We start from the raw sequence: 12356 nt of genomic DNA, 5'->3' as shown, positions 1-12356 counted from the left end.
AACCACTTTTGTGTTCAATATTCCTCCTCACCTGGCCTTCATCTTCCTTCCCAAACCCATAGCACATATCCCAGGTCTTCCCTGGTGGATACGACCCCAGCATCTGGAACATCCCCGTCTGGTCCTCCAGCAGCCGATGGGCGACCCCCGCGGGAACAATGATCAAGTCCCCCTTCTCCACCACTGGCTCGACCCGTCCGGGGTTCTGCTCGCCGCCAAAAAACAGCCGTGCACGCCCGGAGATGATTCCGAGGATCTCATGCGTGGTCGAATGGAAATGCGTCTGGCGATACATAGTATATTGCCATTGGGGGACCACCGCGCCGATGTCCTTGAGACGCGACGAGAGCTGCGCGACGGAGGCGTCAAAGGCGGAGTGGTAGATCAATAGCGGCTTGTTCTGTATGGAAGTGTTGGGGATACCGCTGTGCGCGGGGATGAAATGGGAGGAGACGCGAATGGAGGAGGGGGTTTGAATGCCATTGTCTTAATATTGCTCTGATGGGATCGAATCTGTAATAATCAGTTCTCTGTAGTCAGCGCCGTTCTGTTTACTAGTACTGTAGTGATCTACAAAGTATGAAGTTCAAGATCGAGTTCTGTATTCGAGTGCATGACGTTATGCCGTTCCCCTCAGTGTGTTGATCTAAACCTCACTTGGCAAGTAAATTACGCCCGGTTTTTTGCATGTGAGATTTTGAATAACTGAAAGTCGTCTGCTCTTGTCCCCTCGCAGGAAAAAAAACTGTCGATTCGGTCATTGGGTGAGAAGATCTAGCACTCATTGAACCTGGTTCACTGTGAGACGTCGAAAATCATGACTAATCAGTAACAAATTCACAAGGCCAATATCTCATGTGAGACAGTATCCAGCGTGAGCCTGAAGGTGGAAGACAGCACTTTGATGCCTCAGGCAGCAACAGTTCAGCCTGGCGCCCCCCGTCACGTCACGCTCGAGGATTGGATTGGCGTCTAAACGGATTTGAGTGGAAAGCTCCCGCCTCTTGAACACCCTTGATAGCCTGAATCTGAGAGGATTTTCAATTCCGCCAGGCTTTCTAGGGGTCAACACTCATCTTGCCTGCTTTTGCCTGGCAGTGTGGAACTGCCTGACACCTGTTCTCTGCCAGCTGTGTGAAATATCCAGCTGGATTTGCAGTCAGGGTTCTGATCACCAACTGGTAAGTAAGGCATTCTTCCCTGAACTCCGACCGATATTTCGTTCACGCATCTTTCTTGAACCGATATATGCTGTTGGAAACTCTCTGCTGGTTGGCATCACTGGATTCTCTCTCAGCCTCACTGGCTGCTCTTCATGGTCCCTTGATACGATCTGAATTCTGAAATACCGCTGGTCGATAGCGTTGGACTTCCTTGTTTTGACCTCGGCGCCCCAGTCCCCGAACATGACTGCCTTTGCTTTAGTTATGATATTGTCAATAGCGTCTAGACAACGCTAACTGCCGCAGCCAGCCGTGCTCTCGACGCGCCGTCGATCTTCGATTTGTCCACCCTCTCATGCCGCCGACCATGTCTCAGACAACCCACAAAGATGACCTGGAGGAAACGTGCGTGCTTCTGGCGGGGATACAGAGTACAACGCTGACCACTACGCAGATGGGCGTTCCTGGAACGGGGGATCGACAGTGTCATGTGGAAGTTGGAGGAGGGGATTGACATGAAAACGGTCGGTGGGGATATCATTTGTGAATGATTCAGCGCTGCTGACATGGGATTAGTATATGGCACTCTACACCGCCGTGCACAACTTTTGCACGACACAAAAAGCCGTCGCAGGGAACAGTGGTCTGCATCCTCACCGGGGTGGTAAGCCGTGGGCGCGCGTTCTGAACTCTGCAAGGATGCTAATCAAACAATCCAGCTCATCTCCTCGGTGAGGAATTGTACAGTCTCCTGGGACAATACCTAGAGCAGCATCTGAAGGGCGTCTACGAGACGTCCAAGTCACACACCGAGGAAGCCCTCTTAGCGTACTACAACTCCGAATGGGCCCGATACACCACGGCCGCCAAATTCATCAACCACCTGTTCAAATACCTGAACCGCCACTGGGTCAAGCGGGAAATCGACGAGGGCAAGAGGAACGTGTACGATGTCTACACATTGCACCTGGTCAAGTGGCGCGACGTGTTCTTCAAAGACGTGTGGGAGAACGTGATGAAGGCGGTGCTTAACCTCGTTCGCAAACAGCGGAACGGCGAGACGATTGAGCAGTCGCAAATCAAGAGCGTCGTGGACTCCTTTGTGTCGCTGGGGCTGGACGAGAATGACAGCACCAAGTCGACACTGGAGGTGTATCGATTCTATTTCGAGCGGCCGTTCATCCAGGACACGCGGGAATACTACGAACGCGAGTCCCGACAGTTTGTGGCAGAGAACAGCGTGGTGGAGTACATGAAGAAGGCAGAGGCCCGGCTCGAGGAGGAAAAGGCCCGAGTTGGGCTATATCTGCACCCGGACATTACCAAGCGCCTCACAGAGACATGTTTGGACGTCCTGGTCACGGCGCACTCGGGTCTCCTGCGAGACGAGTTCCAGGTGCTGCTGGACAACGAGCGGCAAGACGATTTGGCTCGCATGTATCGATTGCTGTCGAAGATTCCTGATGGGCTGGACCCTCTGCGGGCCAAGTTCGAGACGCACGTGCGCAAGGCCGGTCTGGCGGCGGTGGAGAAGGTCGGTGGGGAGGGCGACAACTTCGAGCCCAAGGTGTACGTCGATGCGCTCCTGCAGGTTCACTCGAGGTACCAGCACCTGGTGAACGTCGCGTTCGCGGGTGAGTCAGAGTTTGTCCGGTCGCTGGACAACGCGTGCCGAGAGTTTGTCAACCGCAACGCGGTGTGCAAGAGCAGCTCGACCAAGTCACCGGAGCTTCTCGCTCGCTATACGGACTCGCTGCTGAAGAAAGGGTCCAAGGCGACGGAGGAGTCCGAGCTGGAGGAACTGCTGACCCAGATCATGACGGTGTTCAGGTACATTGAAGACAAGGACGTGTTCCAGAAGTTCTACTCAAAGATGCTGGCAAAGCGTCTGGTCCACTCCAACTCGGTATCGGACGACGCAGAGACCAGCATGATCAGCAAGCTCAAGGAGGTGTGTGGGTTTGAATACACCAACAAGCTGCAGCGGATGTTCCAGGACGTGCAGATTTCCAAGGACCTCAACTCGAGCTACCGCGACTGGCAGGAGAAGGTGCTGGACGACGATGACCGCAAGAAGGGCGTCGACGCGACGTTCCAGGTCCTGGGAACAGGATTCTGGCCCTTGAACCCGCCGACAACGGAGTTCATCCCGCCGCCGGAGATTGTCAAGACGGCGGAGCGGTTCCAGAACTTCTACTTTGACAAGCACAGCGGGCGCAAGCTGACGTGGCTGTGGCAGCTGTGCAAGGGCGAGATTAAAGCCAACTACATCACCAGCGGCAAGATTCCGTATACCTTCCAAGTATCCACCTTCCAGATGGGCATCCTGCTGCTGTACAACGAGCACGACAGCCTGGAGTACACCGAGATCAAAAAGGCAACGAAGCTGGCACCAGAACTCCTGGAGCCCAACATGGCTCTTCTAGTCAAAGCCAAAGTTCTCCTATCCAAGCCCGAAGGCGCCAGGCCGGCGCCGGGCGTGTCCTTTGTCCTCAACCACAACTTCAAGAACAAGAAGATCAAAGTCAACCTCAACATTCAAATCAAGTCTGAACAGAAGCACGAGTCAGACGACACACACAAGACGATCGAAGAGGATCGAAAGCTTCTCCTTCAGGTACCGTCCCAACTCCGCAATCCTTTTTTTTTTCCCAAGTTTTATCTGCTAACCAGAGAAATAATGTATAGAGCGCCATCGTCCGCATCATGAAATCCCGCAAACAAATGAAACACGTCCAACTCGTCCAAGAAGTCATCCAACAAGTCAAATCCCGCTTCCCACCCAAGATCCCCGACATCAAGAAGAACATTGAGGCGTTGATGGAAAAGGATTACATTGAGCGGTTGGACAATGACGAGTTAGCTTATATTGCTTGAAATTCTTTTTCTTTTTTTCTCTTCGTTTTCTATTATTCTCCCGAAAAGAAGCATGTTTGCCGCATGGAAAGATGATTTAGACAAATAACCACTACCATGGATGCTTTGTTCTTTCTCTCCTTTTTTTTTCTCATCATTTGTTGACAAATTGTTTAATTAGAGGTTGGAAAATGGGAAGGTCATAGTACTGTATCTGCTTCGGTGGAGGGTAGGTATGTTCTTCCCCATCGAGAGTGTGAAGAATCCGTTACCAAAAAAAAAAAAAAGTCAGGAAAATGTTCAAGATCAGATGGAATCGATCCGATCGAGCAAATCTCCACCTAAGCCTGCCGTAGTTGAGATCCATACATCGGGAGGGAGGATAGCTTTTCGAGAAAAATAAAAAGCATAGTTATATCTAAATACCCTGGTATTTACGTTGTCGACCCTACGGTTAAATGTATGTATGTATGTATATTCCAATCGGTACCTACCTATATAGGATCGAGCATATCAAATAAAGTACTTGTATCAATCAATCAATGGCATATGAATAAACAACTCAAAAAAAAAAAAAAAGAGGATCTACACCTTCAACGGCTCTACGTTCCAAATACTATCCGCATACTCATTCACCACGCGGTCCGTTGAAAAGAAGCCCATGCGGGCCAGGCTGCGGATGCTCTTGGCTACCCACTCGTCGCGGTTGCGGAATTCTTTATCCACGAGCTCCTGCGTGGCGAGGTAGGACGGGAAATCGTCCGAGACGAGGTAGTAGTCGCCGTGGTCGGCGATGGAGGCGATCAACGGCATGAACGCGTGCGTGTCGCCAAAGGTGCCCGCGCGGATGGCGTCGAAGACGGTGGCGAGGTGCTCGTCGAGCGTGAAGCCACGGAAGCGGTGGTTCTGCCGCAGCTCGTCGACGTCCTCGGCGAGCGTCCCAAAGAGGAAGATGTTTTCTTCTTGGATCTCGCGGGTGATTTCAATCTGTCGCCTGGGTTAGAACATGCAACTAAAAAGGGACAAAAAAAAACAAAAACCTACATTCGCTCCATCGCACGTTCCAATAATCAACCCCCCGTTCAAGACAAATTTCATGTTGCTCGTCCCGCTGGCCTCTGTCCCCGCCGTCGAAATGTGCTCACTAACGTCCGACGCCGGAATGATCAACTCCGCCTTGCTCACGTTGTAGTCCTCAATGAAGATCACCTTGAGCAGATCGCCCACATCGGAATCATTGTTCACGACTTCGGCGACCTTGTTGATCAGGTGGATGATCGTCTTGGCCATCCAGTATCCAGGAGCCGCCTTGCCTCCGAATATAGACACCCGCGGAACCAGTTGCTTCCGCTCCTCCGGCGTGAGCGATTTGATCTTCAAGTACCGATGGATCACGCCAAAGATGTTGAGCTGTTGCCGCTTGTACTCATGGATCCGCTTGACCTGCACGTCAAAGAGGGCCTCGGGGTTCACGCTGTATCCCGTAGTCTCCTTGATGTACTTGGCCAACCGCAGCTTGTTGAACGTCTTGATCTCCGCCCACTCTTTCCGGAACTCCTTATCATCAACAAAACGCTCCAGACCACCGAGGAGCGTCAAATCAGTCAGAAACTCGTATCCCCCAAGCCGTTCCGCGATCAGTTTCGACAGCCGCGGATTGGCCTGATGAAGCCATCTTCTCGGCGTGATGCCATTGGTGACATTTGTGAACTTGTCCGGTCCGTAGATCTTGACAAAGTCTTTAAAGATAGTAGTCCGGATCAGATCCGAGTGCAACTCGGCCACTCCGTTCACCTTGTGCGACCCAATCACAGCCAGATGCGCCATGCGGACCATCTTCGGATGCGACTCCTCGATGACCGACACGCGAGTCAGCAGATCATTGTCACCGGGGAACTGCTTCTCAACCGACTGCAAAAAGAACAGATTCACGTCGTAAATGATCTGCAGGTGTCGCGGCAGCAGATTCTGCATCAGCGGTACCGACCACTTCTCCAACGCCTCCGGCAGGACCGTGTGGTTGGTGTACCCAAAGGTGTTGACCACGATCCCCCACGCAGTGTCCCAGTCGAGTGCTTCAACGTCGACCAGAATGCGCTGCAGCTCAACGATCGCCAAGGTCGGATGCGTGTCATTGAGTTGAATGGCCACTTGATCCGGGAACTCACTCCAGGGCCGCTTGGTCTTCTTGAACCGCCGCACGATATCATACAACGATGCGGCGCACCAAAAGTACTGCTGCTTCAGCCGGAGTTCCTTGCCCCGATCAAGATTGTCGTTCGGATAGAGGACGGCCGAGATCGTCTCGGCCCGTTGCTGGTCAGCCACCGCACTCTCATAGTCGCCGGAGTTGAACTTTTGAAAGTCAAACTCTCCGCTGCTCGCCTTGCTGGACCACAGGCGCAGGTTATTCGTGGTTTTGGTGCCGTACCCGGGAATGGGCACATCGTACGCCACTGCTTGCACCGTTTCACCGGGATGCCAGACGTGTGTCACTTTGCCGTTCCCGTCCTGATTCCGGGTAACATGGCCATAGAACTGGACGTCCACGGTGATGTCATACCGCGGGAACTCCCACGGGTTGAAATCAAGCCAGTAGTCCGGAATCTCCACCTGATAGCCATCCACGATCTCTTGCTTAAAGATGCCGTAGCGATATCTCAATCCATAGCCCCAGGCCGGATAGTTGAGCGTCGCCATGCTATCGAGCAAGCACGCCGCGAGACGGCCGAGACCGCCATTTCCCAGCGCTGCATCATGCTCCTGGCTGATTACATCTTCAACTCGAAACCCAAGTTCTGCGAGGCCATCTATTCCATTTGTCAGCGACTGCCTCCCACAATCCAGCTTTCTGGGTGGCTACCTTTGGCGACGTCTTTCAATCCTACATTCAGCATCGCATTGTCCAGAGCTCGGCCCATCAAGAACTCAAGCGACAGGTCTGCACCGATTAGCCTGGCTGGCCCTAATATCAAGAAGCCCCGCAATCATACAATAGACGCGCTTTTGGTCCGCAGTTGTCTGGGCCTGCTGGGTTTTGTTCCAGTCGATGATCAACTTATCGCGCAAAGCCAGGGCGGTCCCTGCATATGCGGCCCTACAGAATCAACCTTGAATGCTGTCCAAGAGCGTAAGACAAATCGGACGACATACGCTTCATCACAGTTGTACAAAGATCGGGCCAGCGTGGTTTCCACATGGCGGACAAACTCATGCTGTTGCAGGAGTCAACCCAGACACATTCAACCTGCGAGCATTGGAGAAAGTACCTGGAATTGATCCTTGTTTTCGAAAGCGGTAGCAGACTAGAACTTGTTAATTCAAACCTACTCAACCTCAACAAAAGAAGAAGGGAAAAATCCTACATGTCGGCGCCAACTGCAACCCCGTCAGCATCAGCCTTACAACAGCGCATCTTTCAGCAAAACTTACGCCTCTCTCCATTGTTCTGGAATCCCGGCCTCGACGGCCTTGATCTCAGCCGGGGCAATGCCGGTGAACGTGCGCTTATGCTTTGGCCGGCTGAAGCCGGGGCCTACCGGATTGAGATCCTCAACCGGCACGCCGATGGACGGCTTGCGCTGCCGAACGAAGGGCTCCGTGGGCTTTGAAGCCATGATCACTGCTGTCGAGAAGGAATTGGCTTTGCAGCAATGGAGACTGGAATTCACGAGTCAACCACGACGAATTCTTCTATACCAAGTGGCAAAGTTGCACGAGGGGCAACCCAGATAAGCGGGGGGGACAGAGCAATTATATCAACTCCAACAAGCAATTGCACATGCCAGAAGGTACCTAGGTACAGAATGTGGAATTGAATGCAGGACAAAGAATCAACTCGATTGTCCTGATTGATACCTAAAAATGCTTCCACGTACGACGTCATTTCATCCAGGGCCTCTTCATTCCCATTAAGAGCCTCAGGCAGACACGCGGGGAGGAGAGCCCAAGCTGCCCAGCGCTCTTCATCAACAGGGAAGCTGCCATGGAGTAGTATTTTACTACAGCTCCCCCAATGCGGAAGGCACATGTGACATGATGGGGGGAAGGTGCTTCCAATCCGACTTATGACCAGTGGGAGTTCTAGACAGTAGTTAGGTATTAAACACCTGCCTGATTGGGATATGTAGGACCAATGACGACATCCATCCTCCCTAAGCTAAACTGGGAGAGGCAAGTGCGCTAACTACATGTAGAAGGTAAGATAGCCTTGTTCAGAGATAAGCTCCTCTGTTCTGTTCTGTTCTGGAACTTGGATGAGTAAAGTATTATTTATTTGAGCAGTTACCTAATCCACGACATTGATACATACTGTGATTCCCAAGGAGTCCGTTCTAAAGAGAGCTCGTAGGATGTTCCTTGGTCTGTTCTGGGCCTCGTACGGGTAGTCGGGGTACTCGTAGATACTTACAGTAGGTTATATGATCATCTAAGCTCTGCAAACGGAGACAGGCGTCCACTCTAAGCGGAGAGGCTTGGGAAGAAACGACCATCTCGCTTCGGATTTACTGTCGATATGGTATCGTCATGAGTGATCCTCAGTGTCGTGTCCAGATGTTAAACCTGGCTGTGGCAATGGACTCTAGGATGGGCGTGAGAACTAGTGGCCATTAGGTACTAGATAAGAGGGCAGTATTCGAGCCGTCCGACGGGGATTGGCAATGTATGGAGTGCTTGCCAGCTCCAGGGCGGACGATCAGCTCTACTCTTGCCTTTATTTTCGTGAGAGAACACCTAAACATGTGTACCATCCCATAGGGTCACACTGGGTGAAATCGTGGTGATAAAATTCAAGGCATGTACCATAGAACTGACGGAAAAGTTCGAACGGTAGAGATACTGACTGCAGCGGTCAACCGACGCTGTATTAGTCCCACTCGGGATTCATCCTATCCAGGAATTACTTCACAAATTCTCACAGTCCATACGCAAAAGCCAAAGAAGAATCGACAGAAACCCAAAAGATGCCATGTCGCCCCGAACGTGATAGAAGAAAAGAGAAAAACACCATGCCGGAACGCCCTCTCAAAACCGGAGTCGAGGAGAATACAAGGTATAGAACACGAAGCGAGGTACACAATTAGATGACCGAAGCAAAAAAAAAAAGTCACGTCGTCAAAAATGCATCGAAATGGGCATCGCGTCAATCACCGGATACGAAGGAGAACTCGAGAAAAAAAAAAAAAAAAAAAAGTAACAAATATGTGCCGTGCCCAGAATCAAAGAATGCCGGAATCCCTGAGGGCGTTCTGGAGGATGGTCTCCTTGACCGCCGCAAACACCAAGCGGATATTCGTGGTGTCGGTGGCCTGAGTGAGACTGTAGGGGTCAGTGATGAAACCAGAAATTGAAGGTGGAAGACTTACTGAGGATAGAGGTTGAGGTGGGCGCGATTCACTTGGTTGAACCTCCACAACAGATATTTGGCCGCCCGGTTGACATCGTTCCCGCCCGAGTAGTCGGGGAAGTACCGATTCAGCGGGGACCGGCCCAGCTTCTGGCGGAACAAGTCCACCTTGTTAAGGAATAGAATGATGCTTGTGCGCATGAACCATCGCGAGTTGACCACCGAGTCGAACAGTACGAGACTTTCCATCATCCGATTCTGGAACGGGATTAGTCGTTCACCCACCATGGCCGCGAACCTATGGATCATACCTGATTACTCTCTTCCAGAAGGACCTGATCGTATTCACTCAGGGCAACGCAGAAGATGATCGACGTGACATTCTCGAAACAATGAATCCACTTTTTACGTTCGCTTCGTTGGCCGCCCACGTCGAACATGCTGTCGGAATGTTAGCATAGAAAGGGAGCAATCGGAGTGGGCAACGCACTGGATGCTGAGTTGGCCCATGGTGAAGCGTGTTTCGTAGATGCCGGTGGTCTTGGTTCGGGCGCGCAAGACATCGGCTTCATTCGGTCGGTAATCGGGGGCCGCTATTCGCTTGGCTTCCTCAAAGAAACTGGCCGAATGAGCCACGGTCGCAGACAGGAATCCGAGCAAGGAACTTACTATGGCGCCGAGTCCATGAGGTAGAATTCACTTTGATGATCCATGACCGTGCTGGTGCAAGGATCATTCCAAACCGACGTCACGGCCTCGCCGACCTTGGGGTCGAGAGGCATGTTGGGATCGGCATCGATCTGATATTGGTCCAGATAGGTCATGTAGTCCCGAACCTTCTGGCTTGACGGCTCGATGTTGAACTGGCGATATGCCGCGATGAGCGACTTGGCGCACTCCAGTAGGTTCTTGTACACTGTCAGCCGGTACATCTCCAGCTCCTCCGGGGTGTAGCCATTCTGATGGATGATCTTCATCTGCTTCACGATGGTCGATTTGCCGCTCTCGCCGGATCCTGCAACGGGGGATTAGCTACGCGAGACGCCTGGGCACGACGACACGCACCGAGCAAGAGAATCTTGCATTCTCGACGCAGTCGCCTTGAATCCTCCTCTAGCTTCCGATCGATCTGCTGGCTGCGCTTTTTCGACTCGATGTCCACCGCGGACTCGGAACTGAAACAGCCACCCATGATGACCGGCTTTCTCGTCCCGCGCCCTCACCACAACGTACGAGTACGACCGCAACCACGGTGGGGGGGGGGGGGGGGGAGGTGTGATCACGGCGGGGTGCACTTCAGCGATCCGGCCGTTGCCGCCACTGATTTGGCACGACGAGGACTGTTGGAGAACAGCAAGAACAGCGACTCGATGAGCCCCAGCCGGGTCCAGACGGAAACTGAGAAGATGCGGGAGGGTCGGGTCAGATCGGGCGATCGTCAATCAACGGTTGGCCGTCGGGGCACGTAGCGAGGCTGGACAGGCACCGGGGTCCAGGACGTCCAGCGCACAGCAACCGACGGTGGTGGACGACGGCCCGGAAGGCAAGGGAGGAGGAAAGCGAGCTCCAAGGGAGGGTTTAACAGGACATTCGGCGCTGTAAGGGAGCAACGAGGCTGACGTCGCTCTACGGAGAGAAAATCGGGCAGAGAACCGGTGGGAGAGGAGGCTGCGAACGTGTTCGGCTAGGCTAATAATGGTGGTTAAATTGGATTTGGCGGGTGTTTTTTGACGGGAGGCACCGATCTGGGATAGTTTTGATTACCCTTGGTCTTGGGCCTTTTTGGGGGAGTGGACAGTTGGTGGACAGTTGACAGTGGGCACTTTTTTTGGGGGGGTGTGGGTTTTGCGGACTTGCTCAGGTCGGGGAAATCGGGGAACTTTGACTTTTTTGGGGGGGAAACAGTCTAACTTACGGGGGGCCTTGGCCTCTCCTGGGCCTTGTTCCCTTGCCATTGGGTGCCGAATGGCGGGCGCTGATTGGAGATGCGGATTCAGAACAAGCCGCCACCACTCACCAGCAGCAGACAAACGCAGACAAAAAACAGGAGGCTTCTCAGGAACCGACACACGAAATCAAAGGACAGAATCGTTAACTTCCTAAGCTAACCTAGCTACATACATACATACATACGGAGTACTCGGATGCTCTGGTTGAACGGAGAACGCAAGGACCAGCAGAAGGACTGAATGCCAGACAGCCTTGAATAGGGTCGCGGCTCTCGATGGCGGCAAAGATGAACGGATGGATGGCTGAGCTTGCGGGGAGCAGATTGAGGGGTACATATCATCCTGTCCCTTGTACATACTATTCATGCCAGCTCAGAGTCAGTTCTGGAGTACTATGAGTACTCGTACTCATACTCCGTACTCGGCATACGAGATCGACATTGATACAGTATCATAGTCCTTCGTGCACTTGCAACTACAGTATCCAGAGACCATAGCAGATAACTCGTTTCAATCCTTGGCCAAAGTCAAAGTACCATCCGGCCCGTCTTGTCCTGGTACATCGAGTCGTATCGAATCGCCAACCAGTGGCCAGCTGTGACCCAGTCAGAGGTTGGGACGAGGAGTGCCTGAAGCCTAAGGCTGCCAGATCGCCACGTGATGGGATCCGTGCGCCATTCACGTGTCTGACGGGCGGGGGCAAATCAGCAAGAGCACAGTTCGGAGAGGGCCTGTGCTGGGATTGGGAAACTTACCTCAAATTTAGTTTTGCAAGCGTTGGAACTGGGTTGTTCGTGTCGGTTCGTACGGAAATGGAGCACAGTGATTGGATGCCCGGCTCGGGGAATCTGAAAGCCACATGCCCATTGGCCTGGGATATCCAGTCCAGTCGGCTTGGCCTCTTGGCATCCATGCAAATGACAGAAGGAGAAATTGCAAAAAGGAAAATCACTAACCGCCCCATCCGAGCAGCAGAGGAGGAGAAGGATTTCCTGAATGGCAGGCTCAGCATGATTGAACGCCGTTCCATGGCATGACGCA

General features: G+C 52.6%; 3 protein-coding genes across 3 annotated transcripts; 1 reads left to right on the top strand and 2 right to left on the bottom strand.

Moving 5' to 3' along the window:
* Positions 1 to 1518: 1518 nt before the first annotated feature.
* VTN31DRAFT_1796 (uncharacterized protein) lies at positions 1519 to 4040 on the top strand (the record flags this gene model as incomplete). Its single annotated transcript, XM_069401892.1, has 5 exons — positions 1519 to 1568; positions 1618 to 1687; positions 1740 to 1827; positions 1883 to 3780; positions 3852 to 4040. The coding sequence occupies 5 exons, from the start codon at positions 1519 to 1521 to the stop codon at positions 4038 to 4040; spliced, it is 2295 nt and encodes a 764-aa protein (XP_069264652.1).
* A 564-nt stretch (positions 4041 to 4604) lies between these two features.
* Positions 4605 to 7636, bottom strand: VTN31DRAFT_1795 (uncharacterized protein; the record flags this gene model as incomplete). The annotated part of the gene is made up of 8 exons (XM_069401891.1): positions 4605 to 5006; positions 5064 to 6829; positions 6883 to 6960; positions 7013 to 7116; positions 7173 to 7234; positions 7289 to 7324; positions 7385 to 7397; positions 7452 to 7636. The coding sequence occupies 8 exons, from the start codon at positions 7634 to 7636 to the stop codon at positions 4605 to 4607; spliced, it is 2646 nt and encodes an 881-aa protein (XP_069264651.1).
* Positions 7637 to 9238: 1602 nt separating this feature from the next.
* On the bottom strand, positions 9239 to 10558 carry VTN31DRAFT_1794 (uncharacterized protein; the record flags this gene model as incomplete). Its single annotated transcript, XM_069401890.1, has 6 exons — positions 9239 to 9338; positions 9386 to 9624; positions 9678 to 9807; positions 9857 to 9985; positions 10036 to 10381; positions 10432 to 10558. 6 exons carry the CDS (start codon positions 10556 to 10558, stop codon positions 9239 to 9241), a joined length of 1071 nt encoding a protein of 356 aa, XP_069264650.1.
* Positions 10559 to 12356: the final 1798 nt, after the last annotated feature.

This window comes from Thermomyces dupontii (genome assembly GCF_041956625.1).
Source record: "Thermomyces dupontii strain NRRL 2155 unplaced genomic scaffold VTN31scaffold_1, whole genome shotgun sequence".
Classification (NCBI taxonomy): Eukaryota; Fungi; Ascomycota; class Eurotiomycetes; order Eurotiales; family Trichocomaceae; genus Thermomyces; species Thermomyces dupontii.
This window is presented reverse-complemented; position numbering and strand designations above follow the sequence as displayed.